Below are 24,815 nucleotides of genomic sequence, written 5' to 3'. Positions count from 1 at the left end.
GCATTTAGTGACACCGATCTTTCAGCATCTGGTATCACGTGCTTATATATGGGGTTTATGCTCTAGTGCATCAGTAGATATAACACCCTTTGGAATATGCTTCCAAGAAAAATCCTTCCCTCAGTACTTCAGGTGCCCAAATCCCTAGTGTAGTCTGATGTCTAAAGCTGAGGACACAAACCATTTCTTTCAGCATCCTCCCCTGCTCCATGTACTTAAAAAAAAATAAGCTTCTTCAATAGACAAGAGATTTACTCGAGAGGAATTCTTAATTTTTAAAACCTCTCTCAAGGTCGTTAGAGCCACTTGCTCAGCAGAATGGGCCAAAATATCATTTTACCATTCAGTTTTGCCTGTAACAAAAGGCAGCAGAGCCTGTTTTAAGTATTCAATCAAGTTCTAACATCACATTCTGAACTGCAGATTGTCTCTAAACTATAGGGTTCTGTGCAGCAGATTTTGTCCTACGCCTTAACATCTGTGAAGTTTGCAGGCTCTTTCAGATGTGTACCACTCTTGGAGCAAAGAAAAGAGGCATAACTCATTAAGCAGCCAAGTTACTTTCAACTTGCAGCACAACTGTTCTCTGCTAAGTGTGAGAGTTTTAAGCCTTTTTAATGATTCTTATGCACAGGAACACAAGGCAATGGCCTCTCACAGACCATGAAAAGGGCAACACACCAGAAGTACTGAAAACAGCTAAATCCAACGAGTCAGGAGATACCAGTAAAATGAACTTTATTTTAAAGCTCATTAAAAAGCTTCACAATAACACTAACAGAAGTAGCATTTCCTTCATTTTATGTACCCCCACATGAAAAATGTATTGTTTAGCAAGAGATGAAACGTAAGCGTTTCTGCATGCTACTAACACATTTTACCATCTTATTATCTGGTAAGTGTTTTGGACTGCAATAACCAAAAACCTTAGAACAGAATGATGTCTTCTGGAAAGTCCTTATGAATGGGACAGACACTGGCTTTTTATTGACATACCCAATTAGATGTCCAGACAAAAGAAAACTACCTTGGCATCTACAAATGCCTACGAAGGTTTCGATTACAACCTTTTGAAGGAGCAGTATATTTCAGAGCTTCTTTTCATCTTTAGTGATGCAAATGGTTAAATACTGCACAGAAGCTTAGTATGAACTCACAATTCCACAGGAATCTGAAAGTTACCAAGGCAATTTTCCTTTTAGGATAGTCATGACCAACACTATTACTATTCTTCCTCCCATAACACAACATATCCCAGACAAGTCTTAAGAAAAAAATATAAATAGTTCCCAAAACAATGCATTCCCACCCCCCCATCACATACGACAGCAAAAATATTTTCTGTCATGGGACGAAATAACTTGCTGCAAGTGCAGTGGTTTAGTCCAAGTCCATGTTAATGGTGTTTTGATCACTTGGATGACATTCGCCATTTTGTTGAGGCATTTCAGAATTTTTGTCATCTTCTCCCATGTCTTCAGTTTTGTAATCACTCCGTTCATTTAACGGGTTTTCTTCCTTAGGGGAGTCGACTTTCGGTTTTGGTTGTGTCACAACAGGCTCACAGACATTGTTTAACTCCTAAAAGAAAGGGAAAAGATGTGGTCAGAATATATATTAAGGACCTACCAGCTTCACTAATGTGAAGAGTCCTGTGCCCAAAAGACTGAAACTTGCTTCTGTGTTTGCTTCCTGAGTCCAAACTGACAAGTAGTTACTGACAAGTACACCAAATTCAGTTAATTAGTCTACTTTCTGAAGTTTTGTGGGTAAAATACTTCAAAGTAGTATTTTGGTTTTGGTGTTGTTTTTTTCACTGTTACTAGAAGGCACAAAATAGTCTTAAAAAAAAAAAACACAGCCTGAATTTTTAAGGTTACTTGAAAGACAAAGTGTCAATAAGCTCCACAGAATTGTATATAGTATAGTATGGTTCCTCTGCTTTCTACTGAATCTCCTTCTGTCCTACTTTCCAACTACCCTTTAAGAACACCAAAGCAGTTAAGATGAAAAGGGGGGAGAAAGAAGGGAACAGCCTAACTTTAGCACCAGCCTCTAAAATTTGTTTCTTATGGTACTTACCTGTAGCTTTGCCTTAATTTCACTTGAATGCACAGCCGGATCCTGATCTAAGCTCTTCTTAGCCTGTGCACTCACAGCATTATTCATCCACTCTACCACTTCACCAACACACTTCTCTACTTTCATCATTTCCATTTCATCGATATGGATGTACTTCTCATCCTGCCCAAACACAGACATTTTGTATTTATTAATAATGTCAAGCTTACTGTCGTCAAGCTATGCCAGCAAGACTATGTCAATTATTTATTATTATTATTTCCAACATACAATCTTTACTGATTTTCAAAATAAATAGAAGTTGGCAGCAAGCCAGATCTGTTACAGCAAGAGACAAGACAACATGTCAAAAAAAAAAAAAAAAAAAAGCTTCCTTTGCTCAATAATCAAACAAGAAACCCATTTCAAAGAGGGAATAGAGGCTTCACAAACAGGTCATGCAATAAAATATAACATTCTTAACAGGGTTGATAAAAAACACAACCATCCCCTCCCTCCCTCTTAGAGGGTCCTACATGGGCCCGAGGTAGTTTAGACTGCAATTCTGCCGTATACAGAAAGGGAAAGGATCAGTTGTTCAACTTTAGGAGCATTCCCTACAATGCCCAGTTACACAATTAACTGATATCAGAAGGACCTACCTGGCAACACAACTGATGATTTTGGTCAAGAACTCTAAATACAGATTCAAGTCTTAAGTGTACTACTTTCAACAATGCTAGTTATTTCAAGACTGTAATACTACTGAAGGACTTCACTTAAAGACAATTTTGTAATCTATAGCTGTGAGGACGTAATTGTTTTCTGATACAACTCTCATCTCAAACTGAATTAGCTTGAGTGATGTAAGCTTCCCTATTAAAACTCATTAAGTTGAAACCCAAAGAGTCAGTTTTCAAAAGGCGGGAACGCTAATCAAGAAAGTGATCTTCAAATATCAATGGTAACTCCCCTCAAACACCAACATATAATAAAGAGCACTAGGTTTTTTAATTTACCCTGAGTAGCTTTTACAGTAATGCTTCTCACCATGGCACAATTCTTGTTCCCCAAACAACTGGAAGAAGAGCATACTTCTAAAAAAACCAGTCAGATGAGCTTTTAAAAGGTCAAGAATCAGACCACAGTCTAACCCTCACTCTTTATAAAAATGTCCTTTTCGGCCTGAAAACATCCAGAAGTATCAAGTAACTGAAGATGACGCACTAGGAGAGATTTGAATACTGGGAAACATTTGCAGTGTTAAATTTGTGACCTATATAACAGTAGATTGCAGCTCATCTGAAAGTGAATTTGAAGCCTCTGCCAGCTGGTGAGCCTCAGCGAAACACTGTGGTAAAAGAAAGGTACTTTGAGGCCACTTACTTTATTCCTGAATTCCCCAGCTATTGTAGCATAATACTGGAGCCTGTGTCCCAGTTCTTCTAACAGCTTTGGTCGTTCTTCTGCTTCTTGATAGCGCATTTCAATTGGAGTACCTAATTTCTAGAAAAAGTAATTCCTACGCGTTATGCGATTTGTTAACATTGTTTTGTGTGGCATTTTGGAAGCTTTGCGATTTGGGCACACTGACAGACCTACCTTTAAATCCTCTAATTTGTCTACGTACACCTGCTTAGCTTCATCCTCACCCTCTTCATACAGCCAGCCTTCTGTCTCTGTTAGGAGTGCAGAGAATCCCTGCAGATCCTATGTATCAATATAGTTCAACATGTCAAACATCAAAATATGTCACCAGTTGACTGTGTTTGTCTTACAGCAACAGGACACTAGTAAATATAGACATTAATTCTCAGCCTCCAACATAAAAATTACATTTTTGTAACTGCAGTTTTCGCCTAATCAAGTCAAATAAACATCAGCTTCTGAACTGGGAAACACACACATCTACAACGTAGGTACCATTTCTAGTCTTTTGTCCTTGATTAGGCCAATGCCTGGGGTGCGGCTTTAATTCATGGTTTTGGTTATGGATATAGCAGCACAGCTTCTTCTTATAGTCGCCAACTTTATTTGGAATCAAAACTTTCTTCTATTTGTGATAAAATTTATTTTCAGGGATATGCACTATTTGTTAAGCCTAAACCTAATTCTGGATCGGTCCCAACCATAATTCAAATGAGTTATGATTTTCAGTTATTTCCAGGGTGGCTTGACAAAGGAATACAGAACAGATATTTGGTATCAGTGTTTTTAGAGAAGTTCCTGAAACCATTACCTACCTTTTCACAAACAAACTTTTCATATGGTCCAGACAATTTGTCCCTGAACTCATACACATATTCCTCCACTGCATTCTTCGCATCATTTCTTTCTTTCTCCAGTTTATCTTGCATAATCATCTTTCCCTGTATAACCACAGAATAGATTTTAATTAAAAATACCTATGTTCAAGCAGCAGTCTACAAAGCACAGTTCCTGTAAAACACAGTAATCTTCCAGAGGCCTTGACTCACGTAATGGCTGGAATTCTCATTGCTAATAAGCAGGCTCACCTAAAGAAATGGGATGCACTTCTCTAGATTACAACAGCTTGAACCAATCTGTGATGTCATTCCATGGATCAGTGCTGACACTACCACTATAAACAACACTTCAATCTTTCTGATTAATATTGGTCAGTTGTGCATTAAAAGTTGGACTGTATATTAGCTCACTGTAAATGATTTGAGTCCACACTTCAGGGTTACAGTAAAAGATCAGGCGTTGCCTTAAAAAGCAGATGAATGGTTAATAACAGCAATCAAGAAAGTCTAAACCACACTCTAACTCACCTCTGTTTCAATATACATATTGAGGAGATCTTTTCCTAACTGCCAAACCAAGTTAGCTTCAATAGGTAGTTCCACATTCTTCACTTTTATCTTGGGTTTTTTAGCTTCTGGGGGCTGATCACCTTTCTTCTCATTTGTCTGAGTTGGAGAGAAGAAAAATAAGGTAATTTTCCTGACTTCCTTCTGACGAAGTAGCACTATGATGAAAGAAAAGTTAACAGGAAGAAGATGCAGAGATTTTCTGTGTCCTTCCAGAATCTTCAAAACATAGTTTCCCTTTGGGGACTCCACCTCCTATACTAGTCTGCTTACACTCTATTTCATGGACAGTAAGTACTGAGCTACATGAAATATGTTTCTCAGCTATACAGTGTATCAAGCAGGTTTTCCAGAAGTGACCACGTTTAGCTTAGCGCTTCACCAGTGATGCTGACAGCGGCAAGATTCTACCCCAAAACATTATTCATCTTATACAGATGAAAGAGCAAACTACTAGGAATATCATGCAGGCTTATGTTTTTCACAGAGGTTATTTCCTCTTTGGTTTATGAATTCCCGATCCCACCTTCTCTCAGCAGGCTTAATAAGCTTGGCCTCTAACAGCTGTTAAACAAACCGAAATGTCTGCAACTCTAACAAATTAGCTGTACAACACTGCATAAAGACAGTAAAGTGAGAAAGAGACTTCTTGCAGGAATTCTTTTGCAAACTCAGTACGAAAATCATCATGAGACACATACATTTTTCACAATAGAAAAGGTATAAAAATGAAAAAGTTTCCAAGCATCAACTTCCTTACTTTTTCCTGGAATGTTACCAATTTAAATGCCACCATTATAGAGCATAACATTTTGAACAGATTTAAAGGGTCACTCACTTTCTTGACATCTGGGATTTTGTTTTCTTCAGAGGGAGGTTCTGATGAAGGGGGAGACTGTGACGTTTGCTGACCATCAGTTTGTACCTGGGACTGTGTTCCAGCCTCACTGTTCTCTTGCTGGATATTTTTCTGAAATGAAAGCCCAGGCACAAAGGATGTAGAAGGCATGTGCACTTGTATTTAATAAAAGTTAAGGCACTTCACTTCGGATGCACATACTGTACAAAGTGCCCTACAAAGCATTCTGTGCACACGCAGAAACACACACGCTTTGATTAATGGAGATACAGACAAGGTGCAAGTTCAGAAGGACTTGCAGCATAATATTTGTGTGCATGTGTGCGCATGCTACCACTTTCTGTTACAAGAAGTGGCGTTTAATTTATTCAGTCATAGCTTTTAAGTTTTTTTTCCCCCCCCTCAGAAAACTATTAAAACATTAATTACACCGTAATAATGCTGCATTATTCCCCAGTGCTCCCCTCCCCTTCAATGCTATAGAAACCAATCCAGCTTTCCCTTCCACAGGATTCCACACAAATCCTTTTAGCACAGAGAGCATGGATGACTAATAATGCAAACCAAATTTTCCTATTTGGAACAGTCTGACAACTATGGCACCTGTAAGCAACCCCACCCTCAAATAACCCACCTGCTGCTTTTGGCATTTTGCCCAATAATTGATTTCAAAATCCACACACTTTCAAGATAGCACAAATTTTCTCCTGTTCTTATAAATACAGGTATGTATTTCCTGAATATATTTCTTGACAGCTATGCACATCAAAATTAACCTCATTTTGCTTCCATAGAAGGTATTTTTCTTCCAGAGTACATAACAGCAAAACACGCTTTCATCAGTAAGGACGTTCACACACAGATAGAAGAACTTACATCACTTGAGTTTTCAATAGGCCTCTGGTCCTGAGATTCCACTTCAGTCTCAACACCGACATCTTCACTCTCTTCGCTTTTAACTGGTTCCACCATGGATGCAGTGGACACACTGAAAATGCCATGAGTATTGACACGGACTTTCACTTTGACTTTAGACTTCTCTCCATCTTTTTGGGCTGCCACATTCTGGATAACATACCTACCTAAAAACAAAAGCATCAATACTCACACAGAGAATTAAATAGGTAATATTACAGATCCAGGAAAACACCTCCCTCTTTCAAAGAGGACACATTTTGTAAATATTTGATGAAGCCTCTGTGCTAATCTCATGGTCCCCAATATGAAACAAACACTACAAAACCCTGAAAAGTATGCTGCTTTTCAGCCACCTTTACATTACAAATTAAAAGGGAGAACATTTATTTTCATCATGTAGGGTATGTTCTCCTGCCACTAGTAATATAGAGTAAATATCAAAAGTAAAAGCTCACTCCCCTTACTCGTCCTATATGTAATGCTACAGCAGGATGAAAGAAAACTACACAAAGACTTAGACTAATGTCAATGTTAAGTGATATGCCTTTTTAATACAAGTTACTGCCCAACAGAGAAACAGTATTTCTAGAAGTGTTCTTCTCAGCTTCTAACATCCACATAAGTCCACCGTTACCTCCTACTCTAGGGTAGAACGCAATTGTTTTGTAGCTCCTGTAATGCTTGAAATGAGCATTGTGAAACTAAGAAACAGAGAGGATTAGTTTAACAGTATATGAAGAATCAGATCTCCTTGACACTAACAGCAGACATTTTCCTGCGTACTGCGTGGTTATGTGTATCACCAAAACAGTGACTTGCAGATTACAATGCTTGTATAGGTTCACCGATTTCACAGGCTAGATCTACACATGCCGGCACACATCATCCCTTCATCAATAGATACAAACCATATGCATACAAGCTTTTACCTGCTTACTTTACAGGCTAAAGAATATACACACACACACACGCCCTCTTGTAAATCCAGTAATATTGAAGTTGTGACCCGTCCTCCCTTTTGGTAGTCCTCATCAGAACTACTGACTCACCCATTAAGACTACTAAGAATTCTGTTCTGAGCAAAGTGTTAATCCACAAGTGAGCTGAAACCAGTCTGATTTTCAGTTCTGTTTTTACCAGTTTGCAGAACAGCAGTTAAACACCTTCTCATTTGTTAAAGCCATATAAATTGTACAGTCGCAAATCTCACTATCAGTCTTTATGGTAAGAGCTAAAAATAAAAGGAAGTCTGTTGTTTCTGTAACTACAAAATATTGTGCTGGTTTCCAAGACATATGGTATTTGAACTTCGTGACTCTCAGTGAAACCACCACATAATTTGCTTTGAAGTAGAGAAAATAATTGATACTTTCTGTTAGGATGATATTTTTTGGTAATTTTGCAGTGCATTAAGTATTAGCTGAAATACTGATAATTCAGACAGATGGTTTTTGCCCTATACATTCTCCCACCCGTTTTAAGAATATTTATAAAGCTTGTCTTTAACACTACAATTCTGGTGATACTGTATTTTAAGTGCATTGTTAATCAACAGGACAAATATTGGTTAAGTATTTGACAATAAAACTGTTATTTCTTCTACCACTCTGGGAAAAAGAAAGAAAAAGGTTGAGCTTTCTAACAAAACCAAGCAGTTACTTGGCAACTTTATCTTAATTTTACATGCAAACATACAACATTTAATTGCATGCTTAGAACTCAAGAGCAATTATTTAATTGTCCCATCTTTACCATCACAATCTTTTTCTAACTAACCACACTGTAGACTCTTTGCAAGTGTCAACACTGTTAATGTTGTAATTTGTCAAAAAAGATGAAAGAGCTGCTTACAAACATTACCTAGACAATTCAAATCAATACTGTAGTCTTGCAGCTGCCACTATTTCAGACTGCTTTGATTAAAACTTACTCAGCATTATGTTAAACCCAGAAAGTATAGGAAAAACAGCAACTAGTTACTCAAGATGTGTTTAAGTTTTTTATATGCAGGAGATATTTTTTCAATTACTCCTAGCTTGCTTTAGTGATAAGCAGCAAAGAGTAAAAAGGTTAAAGAGTTATCTTTTGCAGTAATAGCCTCATTCTAGTCCTAGGCATTCAACTCTAGTTTCCCCTCATTTCTTCGTTGGGCTGAAGCAACTTTAGAAGCTAGGAAAATAAAAAAAATCCAAATTTGGTTACCTACAGAATGGGAGAATTGAAAATTGTGTCCTCCAGACAAAAAACTAAATATATGTCATATAACCATACTGTAACAACACAGTTACAGAACTAATTTTAGACCCAACAATGTGAGACAACATTATTTCCAGGACAATTTATTACTTACCAATTTTTGACTCAGGATATGGGACTCCCTTAGGATCAGAATAAAAAGCTTCTAATTCAAATGGACCTTTCCTATAGAAGGTAAGAACCTTGGAGAAAGGTGCTGCATGATTTCTGCTGAACACCTCGTGAACCCTGTAAGAGAAAAATATCGTTTTTAGCAGAGTATTTGAGCTGAAAGGCTTTGATCTAGGGTCAGAACTCTTCACAGAAACATCACCATGTTTTGACACATTAACCTTTCTGCGTAATTCCAAGGAAGATACTTCACTACTATACTGTAAGGAAAAAATATTACTGCTGTGTACTGTAATGGGAAATTGTCCTATTCCACTAACTGAGTCTCAGAAGCAAGTTTAGATGTAGGTGGCAATTCAGTGACACACTATCAGCAGACCTCCAGAATTTGTTTCCTGCAAAGGCATTATTCTGCGCTTGGAATAGCATAATTTAAATCTTAATTTGCACCCTTCCTCAGTTAGTCTCAAAAGGCTAATTATAGCCCTGTTAATTCATTACTCATTTACTTTCTGTGGCTCAGTTGAGAACCCTGACACCAGATTATTATTCATTCCTTGATATGACAGAAAGACAACCAACTTTATTTTATGTTCTTCCTCTAGCATCTGTCCGCTATTATGTCAGTCTGATTCTAATTTCCAACTAAGTTTTGTCTCCTAACTATGGAAGGATCTCATCCAATAACCTAAAAGTGAAAAAATAAGTGTCACCTAGAATGTGAACCCACAGGCTGCTCTAAGAAGCATGTGACAGAACAATTAGGTTCTGCATCTCTACAGATGACGGACAAAAAAAAAAAAAAAGAAAAGGCTGAATGGCAAAGAATATGAGAAAGGTATGAACAGGTCCCTGTAGAACTCTTAACCTACCCAAAAGTTAATCTCAGACCTCTTTACATCCTACACAGCAACTGCATTTCCCACAGGCATGGCAGTTCACAGCAGATAGGTCAGAGTCTTAAGGCACTGCAATTGCAAGAAGTTTCTCTTACAAAATTCTTAGAAGTTAAATCCTTACTTCTGTTTTCAGACAAATAGCATCTACGTAAGGTCACAATGTTTACATGATGCATAACGTTCCTACTAAAACAAGAATCCAGACAGGTGGAAGGAACACCTTGAGTAAAAAACAGTCAGAAAGGAAAAGTGGGATCAGGATCCAGCAATTGTTCTAGTTCATTTTGTATTCCAAAACCTGACAACCAGATAAGAGCAATGCAAGACAAGATATTGGTTGCTAGCTCATTCAGTCACAACTTTTTTTTTTAATCTTCATTTTTTAACACTTGAGGAGTTATGGTTAGAAATTTCAACACATGCCTTCACATGTTCCACTATCAGAGATCTCTGGTACACAGCCTACAGGTTTTCTGCATCAGCTTGCCAAAATCCTAATTTAAATGCAACCAAGAACATTTTCCTTGAATTATGAAGGCCAAAAGTTACCTACCCTTCAGTGTCCTCTGCTTCTGTGTTCCACAAGAGAGATATTGGGAATGGTGTAGCATCTGTCACAGAGAATTCTCGCACTTTGAAAGCTGGAGAAAGAATTGCGCACTAAAAAAACAGACATGCATTAAAGTTGGTTAACTGCTCTGCTCCACTCACCCAAGACAGCTAAACATCCTTAAACAGAGAAAAAAAAAAAAAGAAAAAGAAAGAAAAAAAAAAAAAAAAAGAGAACTGTGTTGACTTTTAGCAAAACAGAGCTAGGTAAATTGCCTGATTTCAATGGAATATAAGAAGTCTCATACAGAAGTGTTTACACCCTTTGGGTTAGCAGAACTTTTGGTCTCATTCTTACCATAACTTGTGAAAAAAGGTAACAGTCTAAATGAATACCAGGACTGTAAAGAATGGAAGTGCTGCATTATTTAGTCCTAAAAGAAGTGGTGTTCATCTTACAGGTCCTGCTTCTTTCCTGGGAGACAAATGATTGCTAATGATGGAAAGCAGTTAGTGAGATGGTGTAAAGAAGCAAGTCAAAAGACAGGGTGAAATAAGAGTAAGTAAAGGAGAAAAGAAGGCAGAATGAGTGGTTTGCTTGTAAAATATAGTTCACTAGTTAGAAACTGTAAAAATGGGGGAGAAGATAAAATAAGTCTGTTTCACATTGATGGAAAGCTGGATACCAGAAAAAGCTTTGGGCTCTCCATAGATACTTCTCATACACTTTGCTGATTAAAAAAATCTCTCTTCCCTCAGCTTGACAGTGACTTAAGTTTTTCTCATTAAAGATACCGAGATCCTGTTCTTTGAAGAGTGGACCGCTTACAGACTACACCCAGCATCAGCACTTTCAGTAAAGTACTACACCACAGAGGAGTACTCTGAACTTTTTAAACAGCATAGTCCCATAAAAAGACCCCGTGAACACATATGTTGCCTTATACGCTTTACAATGCCATTTTCTGCCATTTCTCATAATTGCTTGGCTAATTCTTCAAAAAAGTACTCCCAAGAAGTGTTTTCAGCTTATCAAGTGTTGCCAGTACTATACCTGCAGTGCACAGCCTCTAGCTATGGCTTCATCTGCATTCAGTGTTGTACTGACATCTTTGCCAAAGAATTTAGCAATCCTCTCTTTGACAGCAGGAATGCGGGTTGCTCCACCCACAATCTCTACAGCAGTTACATCTTCCACTTTCAGTTGTGTTTGTTCCATTAACGCAAGCAGAGGCATCTCTATCCTTTGCAGCAAGTCAGCACACAATTCTTCAAATTGTGACCTAAGGAAAGAAATGGAATTAACCAAAGAAGGCTTGTTCCACCACTAAGATTTCCTGGTGTTCTTGTTTCCAAACTGATGCTGACCAGGTCTGTTAACTACACTGCAAAGAGACTTAAAGCTAAACCCCTGTGAGTAGGCTGAAGTGACAGCCATAGACAAGGCAGTACACAAACAGCTGCTTACAGATTTTCCTATGCTGCTATCAGTGTAGTTAAATAACATAAAGGTATTGTTTGGGCAGGTCCTATATATTTGCCTCAGGAGAGGTTACAGATAAGAAAAGGAAGCATCACTTTCCCATTTACAATGGAAAACTGTTGCCTAAACACTGAAGGGAAGAAAAAAAACCCCACCAGTCCTGGCAGTAGTTACAAGACTAAGTGACTGCAAATTAAGTTGTGCCTATGAGTGTGTAAAAGCAACAGACTCACACAGACTTCATTTACACTCAGGACATAATCAATTCATCCCCCATAAGCACCACTCCTGTCCTCCATTTCTCTGTCAATACCCACAGTACAGTAAGAAAAGAATAAAGGAACAAAGCTTCAATTGTTGCTATCTTAAGAGCAGTATGGGATTAACGTTACCTAAAATATGCAGGAGTCCTAAATATGCAGCCAGCCCCCCTGGGTCTGGTTTGCATGCATCAATCTATGGTTTTAAGAATGTGTCATTCTACAAAAAGAATCCAATCTTCTTATGCATGCATTATTACACTGAAACATTGCTCAGGTAGCTGAACATTACATTTCACAGCCTTAGTTATTCTAGCATTATCAAGATGCCACAGCTATTCAGCAGTTGAACTCAATTTTAGCACAGTAAGTTTCTTTTAAAGATGGAAAGAAACACTTGTTTAAGAAATACAGCCACTAAACCAACTACCTGTCTTGTATAGAACTCACCTGTTCATTTTTCCAGATACATCAGTATCATTCATGAAACACTCAATATTTAGGGGAATGTCTGTGCTGTTTGAACTCATCAGTTTCTTCAGCTTCTCACATTCCTGATACAGACGAAGAAGAGCTCGAACTTTTGCTTTTGGATCCAGTTTGTACTTGGCTTTTATTTCTGCACAAAAGTAATCCACTAGCTTTCCATCAAAGTTTCTTCCACCTAGGAAAGGATCAAATGCTGTGCCAAGTACCTGGTTTGAAAGAAAATAATCATTCGGTCTTGTACTCAGTAAAAATCAAATAGAATAGCAGTCTTCCAGTATCAGCAAGCCTTTCCTTCAGAAAGGCTGGGGACAAGTCACCTGATATTCCAATGCACAGACTTAAGCACTTTAATCAACCAGATCAGCCAAAAATTACTCTTTGTTTTTAGAGTGGAAGACTAAGTAACTAGGTGACAATCTTAAGAATTCCCAGTTTTAATCCATACACACATCAATTTAGATAAAACAAACTAAATTAAAGTAGTTGTATTGTGTATCTTACATTAGTGTACTGCGAGGAACTTAGTCTCTATTTGAAACCATCCTAATGAAATGAAGGACACTGACAAAAATCTTCACATTTTGACTCATTACCACTTCCCATGCATTAAATTATTTTGGAATTTAAAAACAAGGCCAGTTTACAGGCTATTTGATTCTAATGTCTCATAAGCTTTTATTTTCATTTAGTCTTACTACCTTTAGTTTACTCTTGTTGAATGCACAGGCTGATACTTGAAATGCAGAATGTCCCATATCAACAAACACAACTATCCGTGGCTTCTCTTCAGGAGCTGGGAGGTCTTGTTTATAAATTCCGTAATTCAGAGCCACTGCAAAACAAGTGTCAGATATTATCTAATGCAACCTCTAGTGAGTCTCCATTTGCATGCCATCACATCCCTGTGAATATTGAACTATAGGATCAAGAGCAGCAAGACAAATCCAGACATAGACCTATGCAAGGTCTTAACTACATAGAAGCTTTATTCCACCAATATATAAGATCTGAGAAGCAAAAACCCCATTTGGGGGTTTTCTACCTTGGTCTGTCTATTAAGAACTTTTTTTTTTTTTGCTTTGCATAGTAATCAAAACCACAGAGCATCTTTACAAACCCCAAACTCAGTTTTGTATTTACAAGGAGTATCTCCCAGGCACAAAGGCTTTGTCTGATAATGGTATAAGTGGTCAGCAGAGGCTGTAAAAGGGAAGAACCTCAGTCTATGGAGAATATCAGGCAGGTACAGTCTGTGAAGGTGCATCAAGAGTGTAAAACAGAAGCCAGTGGGGCATGTAAGCACAAGATAATGAAGTCAAAGGACAGAACACAGTTTTGCAGCACCATTCATTCTGGATGGATAGCAGTGTCAAAGCTAGGCAGGAGGCTGATGCAATAATTGAAGATAAAACCCTAGAGAGTCTTGGCTACATGGTTACGTAAGAAAGGCTGAGATTTTGGCATGAGATAGAATGTGCAAGAATGTACATTTGCATACAACAAAAAAAATCCCAAGCTGAAGATAACAGCCAGGATACTTGACAGATTATCAGGCAAGAGAATTAGAGCATTAGAGAAGGTAGTAAGGAAGGCTAGGAATACGTGCTCTGAAGAGCAATGTTTTATAGTCACACTGACATCCTCTCACTTGATGAGAAAGGGACATCGACTCCCTCTCTCACATCAAAACCAGTAGTTCCAGACCATCTGGAACAAGGACAGTCAAGTTTCCCACTGCTCAGAGACTTGAGATTTATGGATTCTGATGTCTAATAAAGTTTCCCTGCAGTCGGTGCACTCATTCTCATCTGTGTGGATTCTTTGGGGTCTATAAAAACCCAAAACCAGCACTCTCACAAGCAGTCATTAAGAGGTGGTTAATGAAAAACTATCTCAAGAATATAACAGATACATTTTGTGAAATCTAGGTTTGACTGAAATCACATATCGGTCTGTTCATTCACATAATATTTGTACTTCTGAGCAGACTGAACACACTGCCCTTGTTTCTAAGCTAAAAATCAATCTATGAACAAAACTTGATAAATTATAGCAGAATTTGCCTTTCATTAAAAAAACAACCTTTTTCTTTTCTGCCCTACTACACCTCAGGACTCCTTCCCCAAAGACATAACCAAAGATTATTACATTTAAAATACTAAAAAAAAAAACCCACTTGGATAGTACTCATTAGCTTTGCAATGTAAAGAAAAGAAAATGAGAAATGCTCTGTGCTACACAGTAAAGAAAGGTTGCTGGTGCTGCTAAGGGGATGAAAGCTATCTGCTTTTCCAGGGACCATCCATCCTAATGGCAAAGCTTCTAAAGATCTTTGCTAGAAATTCCTGAAAAGCTCTCAAGGTTTTTGCACGGCCAAAGACTGGGCTGATGTGTTCTCTAAAACAAATAAAAAGGAAGTGACAATACCTTTTCTGGCCAGGCCTTTAGCTGGCTTATATCATGAGAGGTCATCTCTGAATTAGCAGAAGTAATCCTTCACACGTTCAATACAGGAAGGGGTTGGAAAGTTACTCTTTTTTTTACTGCTAAGGTTGGAAAACACTTTTTTCCCTAGTGTTAAACTAACTTTTTTCCTTGATGGATACAAAGTTTTTTCATAAACATTTTGAAAGTGGAATTTGAAGGTTAAAAATAGAGGGTTGGATATTTGTCCTTCCTCCTCTCTCCACAGTGACCCTAGAAATGTATACACCCTGTAACTCAGAAGAATCAAGGCACATGGGACAAAGTGTACCTACTGTGGGGTCCACACTCAGCTCAAGAATTCACACTGCCACACACTCCCTGTAGCACTGTTTGCTATATAAACAAAGAATCAAGCTAAAGCTAGATGACAGAAGCATGCACCTATGGCTTTTGCAACAATAGTCAGATTTGCTCTTCATTAGGTGCAAATCTGTGGTATTGAATGCAGAAATCAATACTGATGAAACATTTAGTAGGAATCCTATACATCACCATGTAGATAGATACTTATCTGAAACTGATTCTGGAAAAACATTGTAAGATACCACTCCATCAATGCATATTTAAGATTGCTTTACTCTTTAAAATAAAATAAAATTCAGAAGCATGAATCCAGCTGCTGTGCACCGATAATGTTCACATGGAATGCTCTCCCAAAGTAAACTCTTCCCTACTTTTCTAACTAATGTGGGCAGTGGGAACAGAAAAGTAATTGTCCTCTGGTACAGAGCTCTACTTCCCAACCCTTCCCCCAGGAAACAAGTGCTAGTTATTATGCCATTTAAAAACATGGAACAAATGCTTTCTCACCAAACACAAACAGAAAAATGCAGGAAGACAGGGTAAGAATGCTTATTTTAAGAAAGACCAAATAAACTCTTGGTTCTGTCAACGTGTTTTCAGAGTTCAGAACAGATTAGCAAAGGAAATTAATTGCCTTTGTGTGTGTGTTTTAAAACCATAATTATACTGACAAAAGCCTTGGAAATTACTAAGTGTTGATACTTAATCAAGGTACTTCCTTTAAGAGTGCCTAAATACTGCAACTGTGCATCATAAGGTTTCTTCCATGAAATCCAGACAGTAAACTAAATGGACAAGTGCTCCAAGCACGTGGTAACTCCTAAATAAGTACTCAGGGAGACAACTATCACTAAAGCATCACCTCTTCTACCCTTTCACACAGAAGACATTAACATGAAAGACTGTAAATCAAGAGAAGAGCAACAAGTTTTTAAAACATTTATGTCTCGTATCTGATTTTTCAAGTCAGCCATGTTTCCTAGAGCAACTAAATGCACTCTCTATCACACTTTTCATTTGCAGAAACAGCTATTCTATCGTACTTACCTGCTGTCATGTCATTCATTAATCTAAGACAATTTAATCCAACAATCTGAGCTGCATCCAGGAGGGACCTCCTTTCAGCATCTGTGAAAAACGATGGAACCTGAAGAAAGCAGGTGAGAACAAAGTTATTTCCAGAAAGTGAGACACCTCACTGTTTAAAAGTATTCGTTTAATAATTGTATCTATTCCCCCTCTTTGAGAAATACACTTGCTCACTGCAAGTCTTGTAGCGTGCCACAACTGTAATGAATAAAGACTTACTTCAAATATTCTATTCAATCAAACTGAGGTGGAATTAAATGCACATCAGCTAGTTTACATAAGCACACACGAGCAAGAAACAAACAAGTTATTTACATACAAATGCTGGGAACTTTAGTTACTGGTGCAAAATATGAAATTAGGCATTATGGGACAGACATAGAATAACCTTTATCAGAATTAGTAATGTGTTCCTATTGAAGAAAGTAAAGAGGTGGAAAAAAAAAAGTACAGCAATATTGCAGATGTCAGAGATGCAAAGAAATAACAAATACAGAATCTGTTCTGGCCAAAATTACTTTGGGCAAGAAGTGGTAAGAGATTCTTAAGGAATATGTTGTTGTTAATTTGCTAGATCTCTAGCATTAGTGTTGGACAGTGACCTCTGATGTCCCTAGGGACAGAAACTACATCATTAGAAGACACTAGCTTTCCGGGTATCCACTGGAGAACAAACTCTTCTAGTGATAACAGAACTAAACACTCCTAGATGCAACATGAAACAGACTTGTTTTTAAAGAGTCACTGAGAATACAGAGGCAGACATTTTCTACTCAGGCTTTGCAATGGAATGACTGCTCTTTATCTGAGGTCATTTTCTGTGCAGTCATACACTGAAAAAAAAAAAAAAATTAACTTACTGAGAGGACAAACATAATCAGGACAGAAACTAAGGTTTTCAGCTACCAGTGGGCACCTTTGATAAACAAAGGTGTCTTTAATGAGTAATTAGTGTGCTTAGTCATGGAAACAAGCTGCAGCAGAAGGGTATATACCTGGATCCCAGAAGTGTTTTGGGTCCAAAAGTTCAAACATATCCAAGAGAAAAAGTTCACAAAGTGGGTCAGGGTCTGGAATAAGGAAGCGGCCCTGGGATTTCTAAGTCAAAAGCTCTAAAGCTAGTTAGGATTAATCCCTTTTTAAGTGCTTACGCCGTGTTCTTTTTCACTCTACACGAATAGAAACAAAATGCCCTCAATAGCTGAAGTTAAAAAGACATAGTGTTCCTGTGCACTACAATTACTTACAGAAATAACACAGTCTGTTACTGGCTTTTTCAGGTTACTCTCTGCAGTCTCCTTTAATTTAGTCAGTAACATAGCTGAAATCTGTTCCACGCTGAAGATATGCTCTTCATCCATGTACATGACCTGGATATAAGAAACAGGTAAAATAATTCCATTAGTTCAACTGGAGGAGAAATTACTTACATTAAAAGTTTTTTGATACACTGCTGACTAATACACTATCAATCACGACATGCTTAATTATTTTATTATAGAACTTCACTTCACAACTTACTTTCCCAGTTGACTGTCTACAGAAGCAGCAATTCCATTTTCAGACTTAAAACATCAAGAACCACATCAACTCTATAGATGAAGGAAATGGTAGGGAAGGGATTTAAAAAGTGACACAAGTCTAAAGTGTGACTAAAGCTAGACATAGTCACAAGCATTATGCCATAAAATGAAAAAGCAGCCATCAACTTTCAAACTGCTGCCAACTGAAAAGAAGTCCAGAATTACTTGCCGACTGTTTTCCTCTGACATTTTTATGCATTTGCTCAAGTACATGAAGAGTCTCTGAACGGAAGAATTGCACAACAGTACAGCTATGCACATAAAACTACTAAAAGCTTAACATGAAGCTCAGCAAAAAGTTTATTTATTGCTCCCTTACCAAGAAATTATTCTTGAATCACCTTTTTCTGTGTAGTAGAATAAATGGCAATGATGAAGTGAAGGTACGGTTGATTCTTGAAAATAGCACTTGCCCTTTACTCATATCAGTCCAATTTGGGGGAAAATTAAGCATTTCGGTTTTAATAGAAAAACCGTTGTCTAAACATCCCAGTCTTATTGAATGTTACTTAGTGAATAGATTCTTAAAACTTTAACCAGTTAAATAGAAAAACACTAGTTTGTTCTCTAAACAGCCTGAAAACAAAGAAGAAATACCAAGTAGCACTGTTCTCCCAATAGATTTTTCTCATACAGTAAGACTCCTACACACACTGTAATTAAAGGAAAACATTAATTTCTGTCTGAATTTATCTGTTAACCTCACGAGTCACAAAGAGCATATGAAAAAGCATCTCGTCCTTTGTAAAGCCTGACCACTCTTCCAGTCAAAATGCTTTCTAGTGTATAATCTCTTCCGTAATCCATTCATTACTGAAGTTTTGAGGCACCAGTTCAAGTGGAAAAAAGCAGCAAACTAAATGCACAGTCCTAACATAGGGTCTTCATTAGTGAAGCAGTATCATCTGTTATGCCAACAAGGCTTCACTATCAATATTTTTATATACTTCTGTAAATGAATACCACGTCATTAACTGCACCTATTCTAGGGAAAGCTGACATTTTATCAGCAAACTCCTTGAAACATAAGCAAAAGTCAAACCTGCAATGTGGTACAAATTGGTTTTGAACATCTGTTGCAAGTAGTATATACCAGACAGTCCACTAAAGACAAACACGTCACTCTTTCATAGCAATTATGCTAAAGAAGATTTCCTACTACTTTATAAGGAATTTTGGCCACATAATTAGACTGTTGCAATGCATTCCACACAAGAGTGACAGAAAGGTTAATACTTTGAGGTAAAACCATACGACCTTGTAATTATCTTAGAAGTTTTTCTGCCAGGATGCTTGAGCTGGATGTGCAATTTGCCAACAGGGGAGCTCACATTTCAGCAATTACTCACAAATGAACCTTAATTTGGTAGTTAACATCCACTACTTAAAGATAAAGCTGTCTGTTCATAGAGGAGCCATTCTTTAACAGAAAGGTTGAGGAAAACCTTTAAAGTAATTAAAGGAAACCTGTGTTTTCATGACTAGGTGCTGAAAAGTACACTTTTAAATCTAGCTGTAAAATCAAAAAAGATACACCGCAAATTTACCTTTACTCCAACTCCACCGTTCTTCATAGGAACCAAATCATAGCTCAACTTTTCTTTTTCCTTCTGAACAAAAGGATCATTAAATGCACGGCCATGGAATCTCTTGAAGTTAGATACTGTGTTGTGGGCATGAGTAATTTGCTGTTAAGAAACATAGGATAGTTAGAAATCAACCTGCAGTGTTCAGTGCTGCTCTGTATGCCCCCAGGCATCAGTCAAGTTTTAAGACAACTGCTCCCTCACTTGTCACATCTATTTCTGCAACACCTGTAATTACTATCTGGTACTTTATATCAACTCAATACTACAGAAGATTCTATGAGTCAGAGACATAGATACTTACAGACCATTATGTTAAGTATTATAAGGATTATACAAGTACCTCTAAAACCTTGAAGCAATCAGGTGAGCAATAACAGGATCTGTAGTGCCTACTGCTTTAGTCACCCAACTTAGAATTCAAACAATTAGAGATAGGAGCCAGCTTCACAAGTAATTGCAATACTTGTAAACCAGCACTCCAACCCCAGCCACCCCACCTCCAGCTGTTCACTTTAAACCCCATTACATTAAGTGCAAACAACTGTTTTCACAGTTACTGTTTCATGCTGTTAAGTCTCCACTTACTTCCCGCCCCCCCCCCCCCCCTCCCCCTCCCCCCAGCTACTTTTTAAACCAGGGCATTTCCCTGTTCATGTTCACCTAGCAACCACTTGAATTCTTGAACCAGACCAAAGAAGGACACGGTGCATAGACAACAGCAAGAAACACGAGACTTTTTTTGGTAACAATGTCAGCTGAAAGTATACAGTGCAAGCTCCCCACAGAATCAACTGACCTAGAGAAGCGTTCTTTATCAGGAATGCAAAGTAGAACAGAAATTAGACAAATAGACCAGCCTAAGAGAGATACTGCAAGTATCTCAGAGTAGAATTAATCCTATTCTACTGGAAAGAAACTACAAAAGTGCATTGTTCTCTCCAGAATAGATTTAGGCAGGCACCAACAGATTGCATCATAACTCAAATGATGAGCACACTGAGGAAGAGTTCTAGCATTCACTGCCCTCAAAGGAAAGCATCAGTTTCTTACTGCATACAAAATTTTCCATCATGGAATTGAAGACTCCAAGCTACATTTTATATTAGAAAACTACGCAACTATGACAGTTCTCCAACAGAAAAGCTCCCTGACAAAGTAGCAGGCCATACGCATGCTATTAAACAGTAACTTTCAGAAAGCTGTGTGTGTGGAGAGAAAGATGCTACACCCAAATTCCCTACTGGGAATCATCCTTGATTTATTCTAATTGCCAAACAAAGCTTAGCAATTATTTGTAAGAGCACAAGACAGGCCAAAAATCATGCCAGGAACTATTCCAGTACTTTAATGCAATAGAGTATTTAGGTTCCTGTGTTCAAGATCGTTTCCAATCATGGTTTCATTTATTTGTATAGTCATAACTTCAGAGTACTTGAATGCTATGTACTTCACAGCTGTATTGCAGAAGAACGTAGAAGCAAAAATTATTACCATGCAGTGGGCAGAGAAGCACAAACACTGTTAGCTTTTATAGCCTGATTTAGAATTAACCTTAGAGCCTTTCCCAAGAGAACTATGTTAGGATATTTTTAGGGTAATTGTATTCCATTAGGTCTGTAGCGTGTTTTAATATCTGCTTAGTGACAATTAAGAAAGCTGAGAATTATGGTCTGTTAACTAACATACTACTCTCATCTCCAATGCTACCAGACATTGCTAAAGGAAACAGATTCCCTGAAAGTTTGCTTCAACAGCAGCTCCTTAAGTGTTAAAGGAGGAGAGCACTGATGAGTATTATGAGCTCTCACACATAATCACATTGTTGAAGTCACCAGTAAAACACCAGGGCTTTTTTTTCTTTAGTTTCTTTTCTTGGGGCGGGGGTTCTTGGTTGTTTTGGGGTTTTTTTTGTGTGTATTTTTTTTTTTTTTAAACCAAGAAACTCATTCAAATGAAAGGGATCATTTTACTCCTTGATTTGAGTAGATACTACATCCCCAAGGAAACTGAAAATATAACTCTCAGTTGTCCAGATCAAGAAATGTCTACATTTACAAAAGAAACATGATTTACATCTCAGGTTGTCAGTCAGCCAACCCGGAACACTTGCAGCAAGAGAAATAAAGTGACGAAGATTTCAGAGCATTTACGCATCACATTCATTTCTTCTGGCAAAAATATTTAGTTTCAACTGCTAGGACAACCAAGCATGAAAGACTTAACATAGTAACATCTTATTAGTGTGAAGGCAACTGAAGTCACAGGTACTACATGCTTTTAAATGCAATTTGAGAGACAGAGTCTACTTCAGTTCCAGCTTACTTCATATTTTCAGCAGCCTTTACTGGAATAATCTAACAATACTGAAACACACCCGAGACTACATAGGATTCAGATCACTTGCTGTTTTGAGCAACAACTCATTTCTGCACACTGATGAATCATACTAGTTTCTGACTTGAAACAGTGGAAGAAGTTGAACAAACAAAAGCAATGCTAAAATGAAATTTAAGGAAAACACACAAACATATGTATGTACTTTATCACTCTAAATGTTAACCGGCAACTGAAAGTGCGTGTGTGCTTGTGAAAATGTAACCTATTCATCTTTCCTTGGCTGTTCAAAATTAAGAGGGGAGCTATTACAGTGGGGAAAAAAAAGAAAAAAGGTTCCTTTAGCGCTCTCTCCATGGAAACCCACTGCAGTCCTTTCACAACAGGAGAGATCAGATCCGCACTGGCCCGTGCAGGCTGCATGCTGCTTGCTCTCCACTTACATAACAACCTACAGGACCATACCTGAGGATTCATTGAACCATTACATTCAGTTATCTTAAGACTTGTCAGAATTAGGTTCTCCCTTTAAATTGAAAATACTACTTGAATTAATTCTTTCTGAGCACCTCAATCAAGAAAACCCTTAAAGACTTACTTACACTTTCAAAAACACAGGCATTCACCTTTTGGGTGAAACCAAAGGCAGTAAGGTACCTAAATAGCTTTAAGAATCTAAGCAAAGACTCTCCGTTTGCATCTAGTTTTGAGAAACTATATATGACATTTAAAATGTTTTCCTGCAAGTCCAAGGAAAATCCTACTTACATAAGCATTAGGAAAAGAAACCCAATTACCTCAAGTTGTCAGAAAAGGAATCTGTTCAACTGGAAAAACATTACCCTCAATGAAAGAGAGAGCAGTAGCGTTCTAGCAAAAACATCCTGCATTTTTCTGAAGGAAGCATGGCAGCATAGTGCAGCATTTCCAAATTAAAAGGCTTGACAAGGAAAATTAAGTTGTTTGGTTTAAACTACAGCAAGCCAACTCTCTTTACAGCCACCGGTACTTGAACAGTTTGCACTGGCCGATTCATTGTTATGCAGAAATGCCAGGAAACGACCTACCTGGTTTTTAGCCGAGACACCGATAGCTCTGTTTTTGGATCCAAACGAAACCACCGATCTGAAAAGAACAACAGGCTAATTAACTCAGTACTGACAATAAATACGACTGAGGACTCTCACAGATACATTTACTACAATAGCAAATACAACACCACAGTCCTTCCGTGTAAGTGTCACTCTTCCAGCTTGCGGTAAAACGCTACAGTAAGACTCTTACCCATCTTAAAAGTCTTGGCTCGAATTCGGGACTTTGCACAATGGTTTATCAAAACAGTTAAACACGATGACCGCAATTAAAAGCTCACATTCAGACTACATCCGACTTACCTGTGTTTGGCCGCTCACAACTTCACAACTAACTCCTCCTGCTTTGAACCTGTGGCTCTCTGTACCTGACCTCAGACTACCGGAGAGCTGCTCTAGGGCAGTTACAAGAGTCCGCCCGACCGCAGAGAGAGAGTATGTGTTGTCCCCGTCCGTGTCGTGTCACCACCCCCGCACCCCAATTCAAGCCCGGCTGCCCCGTCGGGGATTCCCCTCGCAACCGCCGGCTCTCCCCACCCGCCGCACAATTACCCGAGAAGCCCTCCCTCCGCGGGACAGTCTCCATTTCCCAGTCCGTGCCCGGGAGGACGCGCTCCAGCCCCATCCCGGTGGGGGTACACAGACACGCACACACCGGGGCAGGCAGCGGAGCGCCGCCCGACACTGCGCCTCCCCGCCGCCGCGCACCTGCCCGCCCCCCCTCCCCCCCCGCGCTCCCCGGCGGCCTCCCGCGGCCCGTGAGGAGGCGGCGAGCACCGGGGGCTGCGTTGGCCCCACACCGCCCCCACCCCCCCCAAAAAGCTTCCAGCACCTTCCAGCGCGGGCCCCCCGCCGGCCGTCGCCCAGCTCCTGCCGGCCCCCCCCCAACCCGCGCGGGAACCGCACCACCCCCCTCACTCACGGAGTGCAACGGTCGCTGAACTCGTTGGCGACGGTCTCGATGCCGCCGGCCCGCGCCACGGCGATGTAGCAGCTCTGGAAGCCCAGATCAAAGCCCACCACAGCCATGGCCCCGCCGCCGGTGGGGGGAAGGCCCCCGCCCTGCCCCGGTTCAGCTCCCGGTGCTGCGGCCGCCGGCCCCAGTACCGCGCGCGCGGCGGCTCCGTGCGCAGGCGGGAGGGGAGGGCAGAGGAAGGGAGCCGGCCCCGCCGCTTTAAATATGACAATGGGACGAAGTTTCCAGAAACTGCGGCAACCACTCACCGGCTCCACGTGCGGCTTCCGCTTCCGCCTTCGGCGGCGTTCTCGAACAATTCCGGCCAATCAGCGTCGCCGGAGCCCGGTGACGAGAGCCGTTCTCATGGTGACCGCGGACGCCGCCGGCGCCGCGAGGGGAGGAGGCGGGGCGGGGGCGCGCCGGCCGGCGGCGGGGCCAGGCGGGAAGGGGCGGGGCCGAGCAGGGGAGCGGGGGCGGGCAGCGGGGGCCGGCGGCGTCTCGCGCTCGCCTGGCGGTGGCCGTTAAACGGCTCCTCAGCGCGGCGGGTGGGGAACTATGGCGCCGCCTCGTCGGTGCGCTCCCCTGGTCCTCTCGCCTTCTTCTTCCAGCCCTTCTCGTCGCCTCCTCCCCTTTGCCCGTCGGTTTGGCGTTCCTGGGGGGGC

General features: G+C 39.7%; 1 protein-coding gene across 1 annotated transcript; it reads right to left on the bottom strand.

The window, feature by feature from the left end:
- Positions 1 to 767: 767 nt before the first annotated feature.
- On the bottom strand, positions 768 to 24,350 carry HSPH1 (heat shock protein family H (Hsp110) member 1). The gene is made up of 18 exons (XM_082498461.1): positions 24,118 to 24,350; positions 23,172 to 23,229; positions 19,729 to 19,869; positions 17,846 to 17,968; positions 16,557 to 16,656; positions 13,418 to 13,551; positions 12,681 to 12,925; positions 11,542 to 11,770; positions 10,492 to 10,598; positions 9,023 to 9,156; positions 6,631 to 6,836; positions 5,734 to 5,865; positions 4,857 to 4,994; positions 4,305 to 4,430; positions 3,664 to 3,771; positions 3,448 to 3,567; positions 2,083 to 2,244; positions 768 to 1,581 (listed from the first exon to the last, which is right to left on the bottom strand). The coding sequence occupies exons 1-18, from the start codon at positions 24,222 to 24,224 to the stop codon at positions 1,381 to 1,383; spliced, it is 2,571 nt and encodes an 856-aa protein (XP_082354587.1). The 5' UTR covers positions 24,225 to 24,350; the 3' UTR covers positions 768 to 1,380.
- Between the last annotated feature and the right edge of the window lie 465 nt (positions 24,351 to 24,815).

This window comes from Vanellus vanellus (assembly GCF_965231255.1).
Source record: "Vanellus vanellus genome assembly, chromosome: 1".
Classification (NCBI taxonomy): domain Eukaryota; kingdom Metazoa; phylum Chordata; class Aves; order Charadriiformes; family Charadriidae; genus Vanellus; species Vanellus vanellus.
Note: the sequence above shows the minus strand (reverse complement) of the source record. Positions and strands in the feature narration are given on the sequence as shown.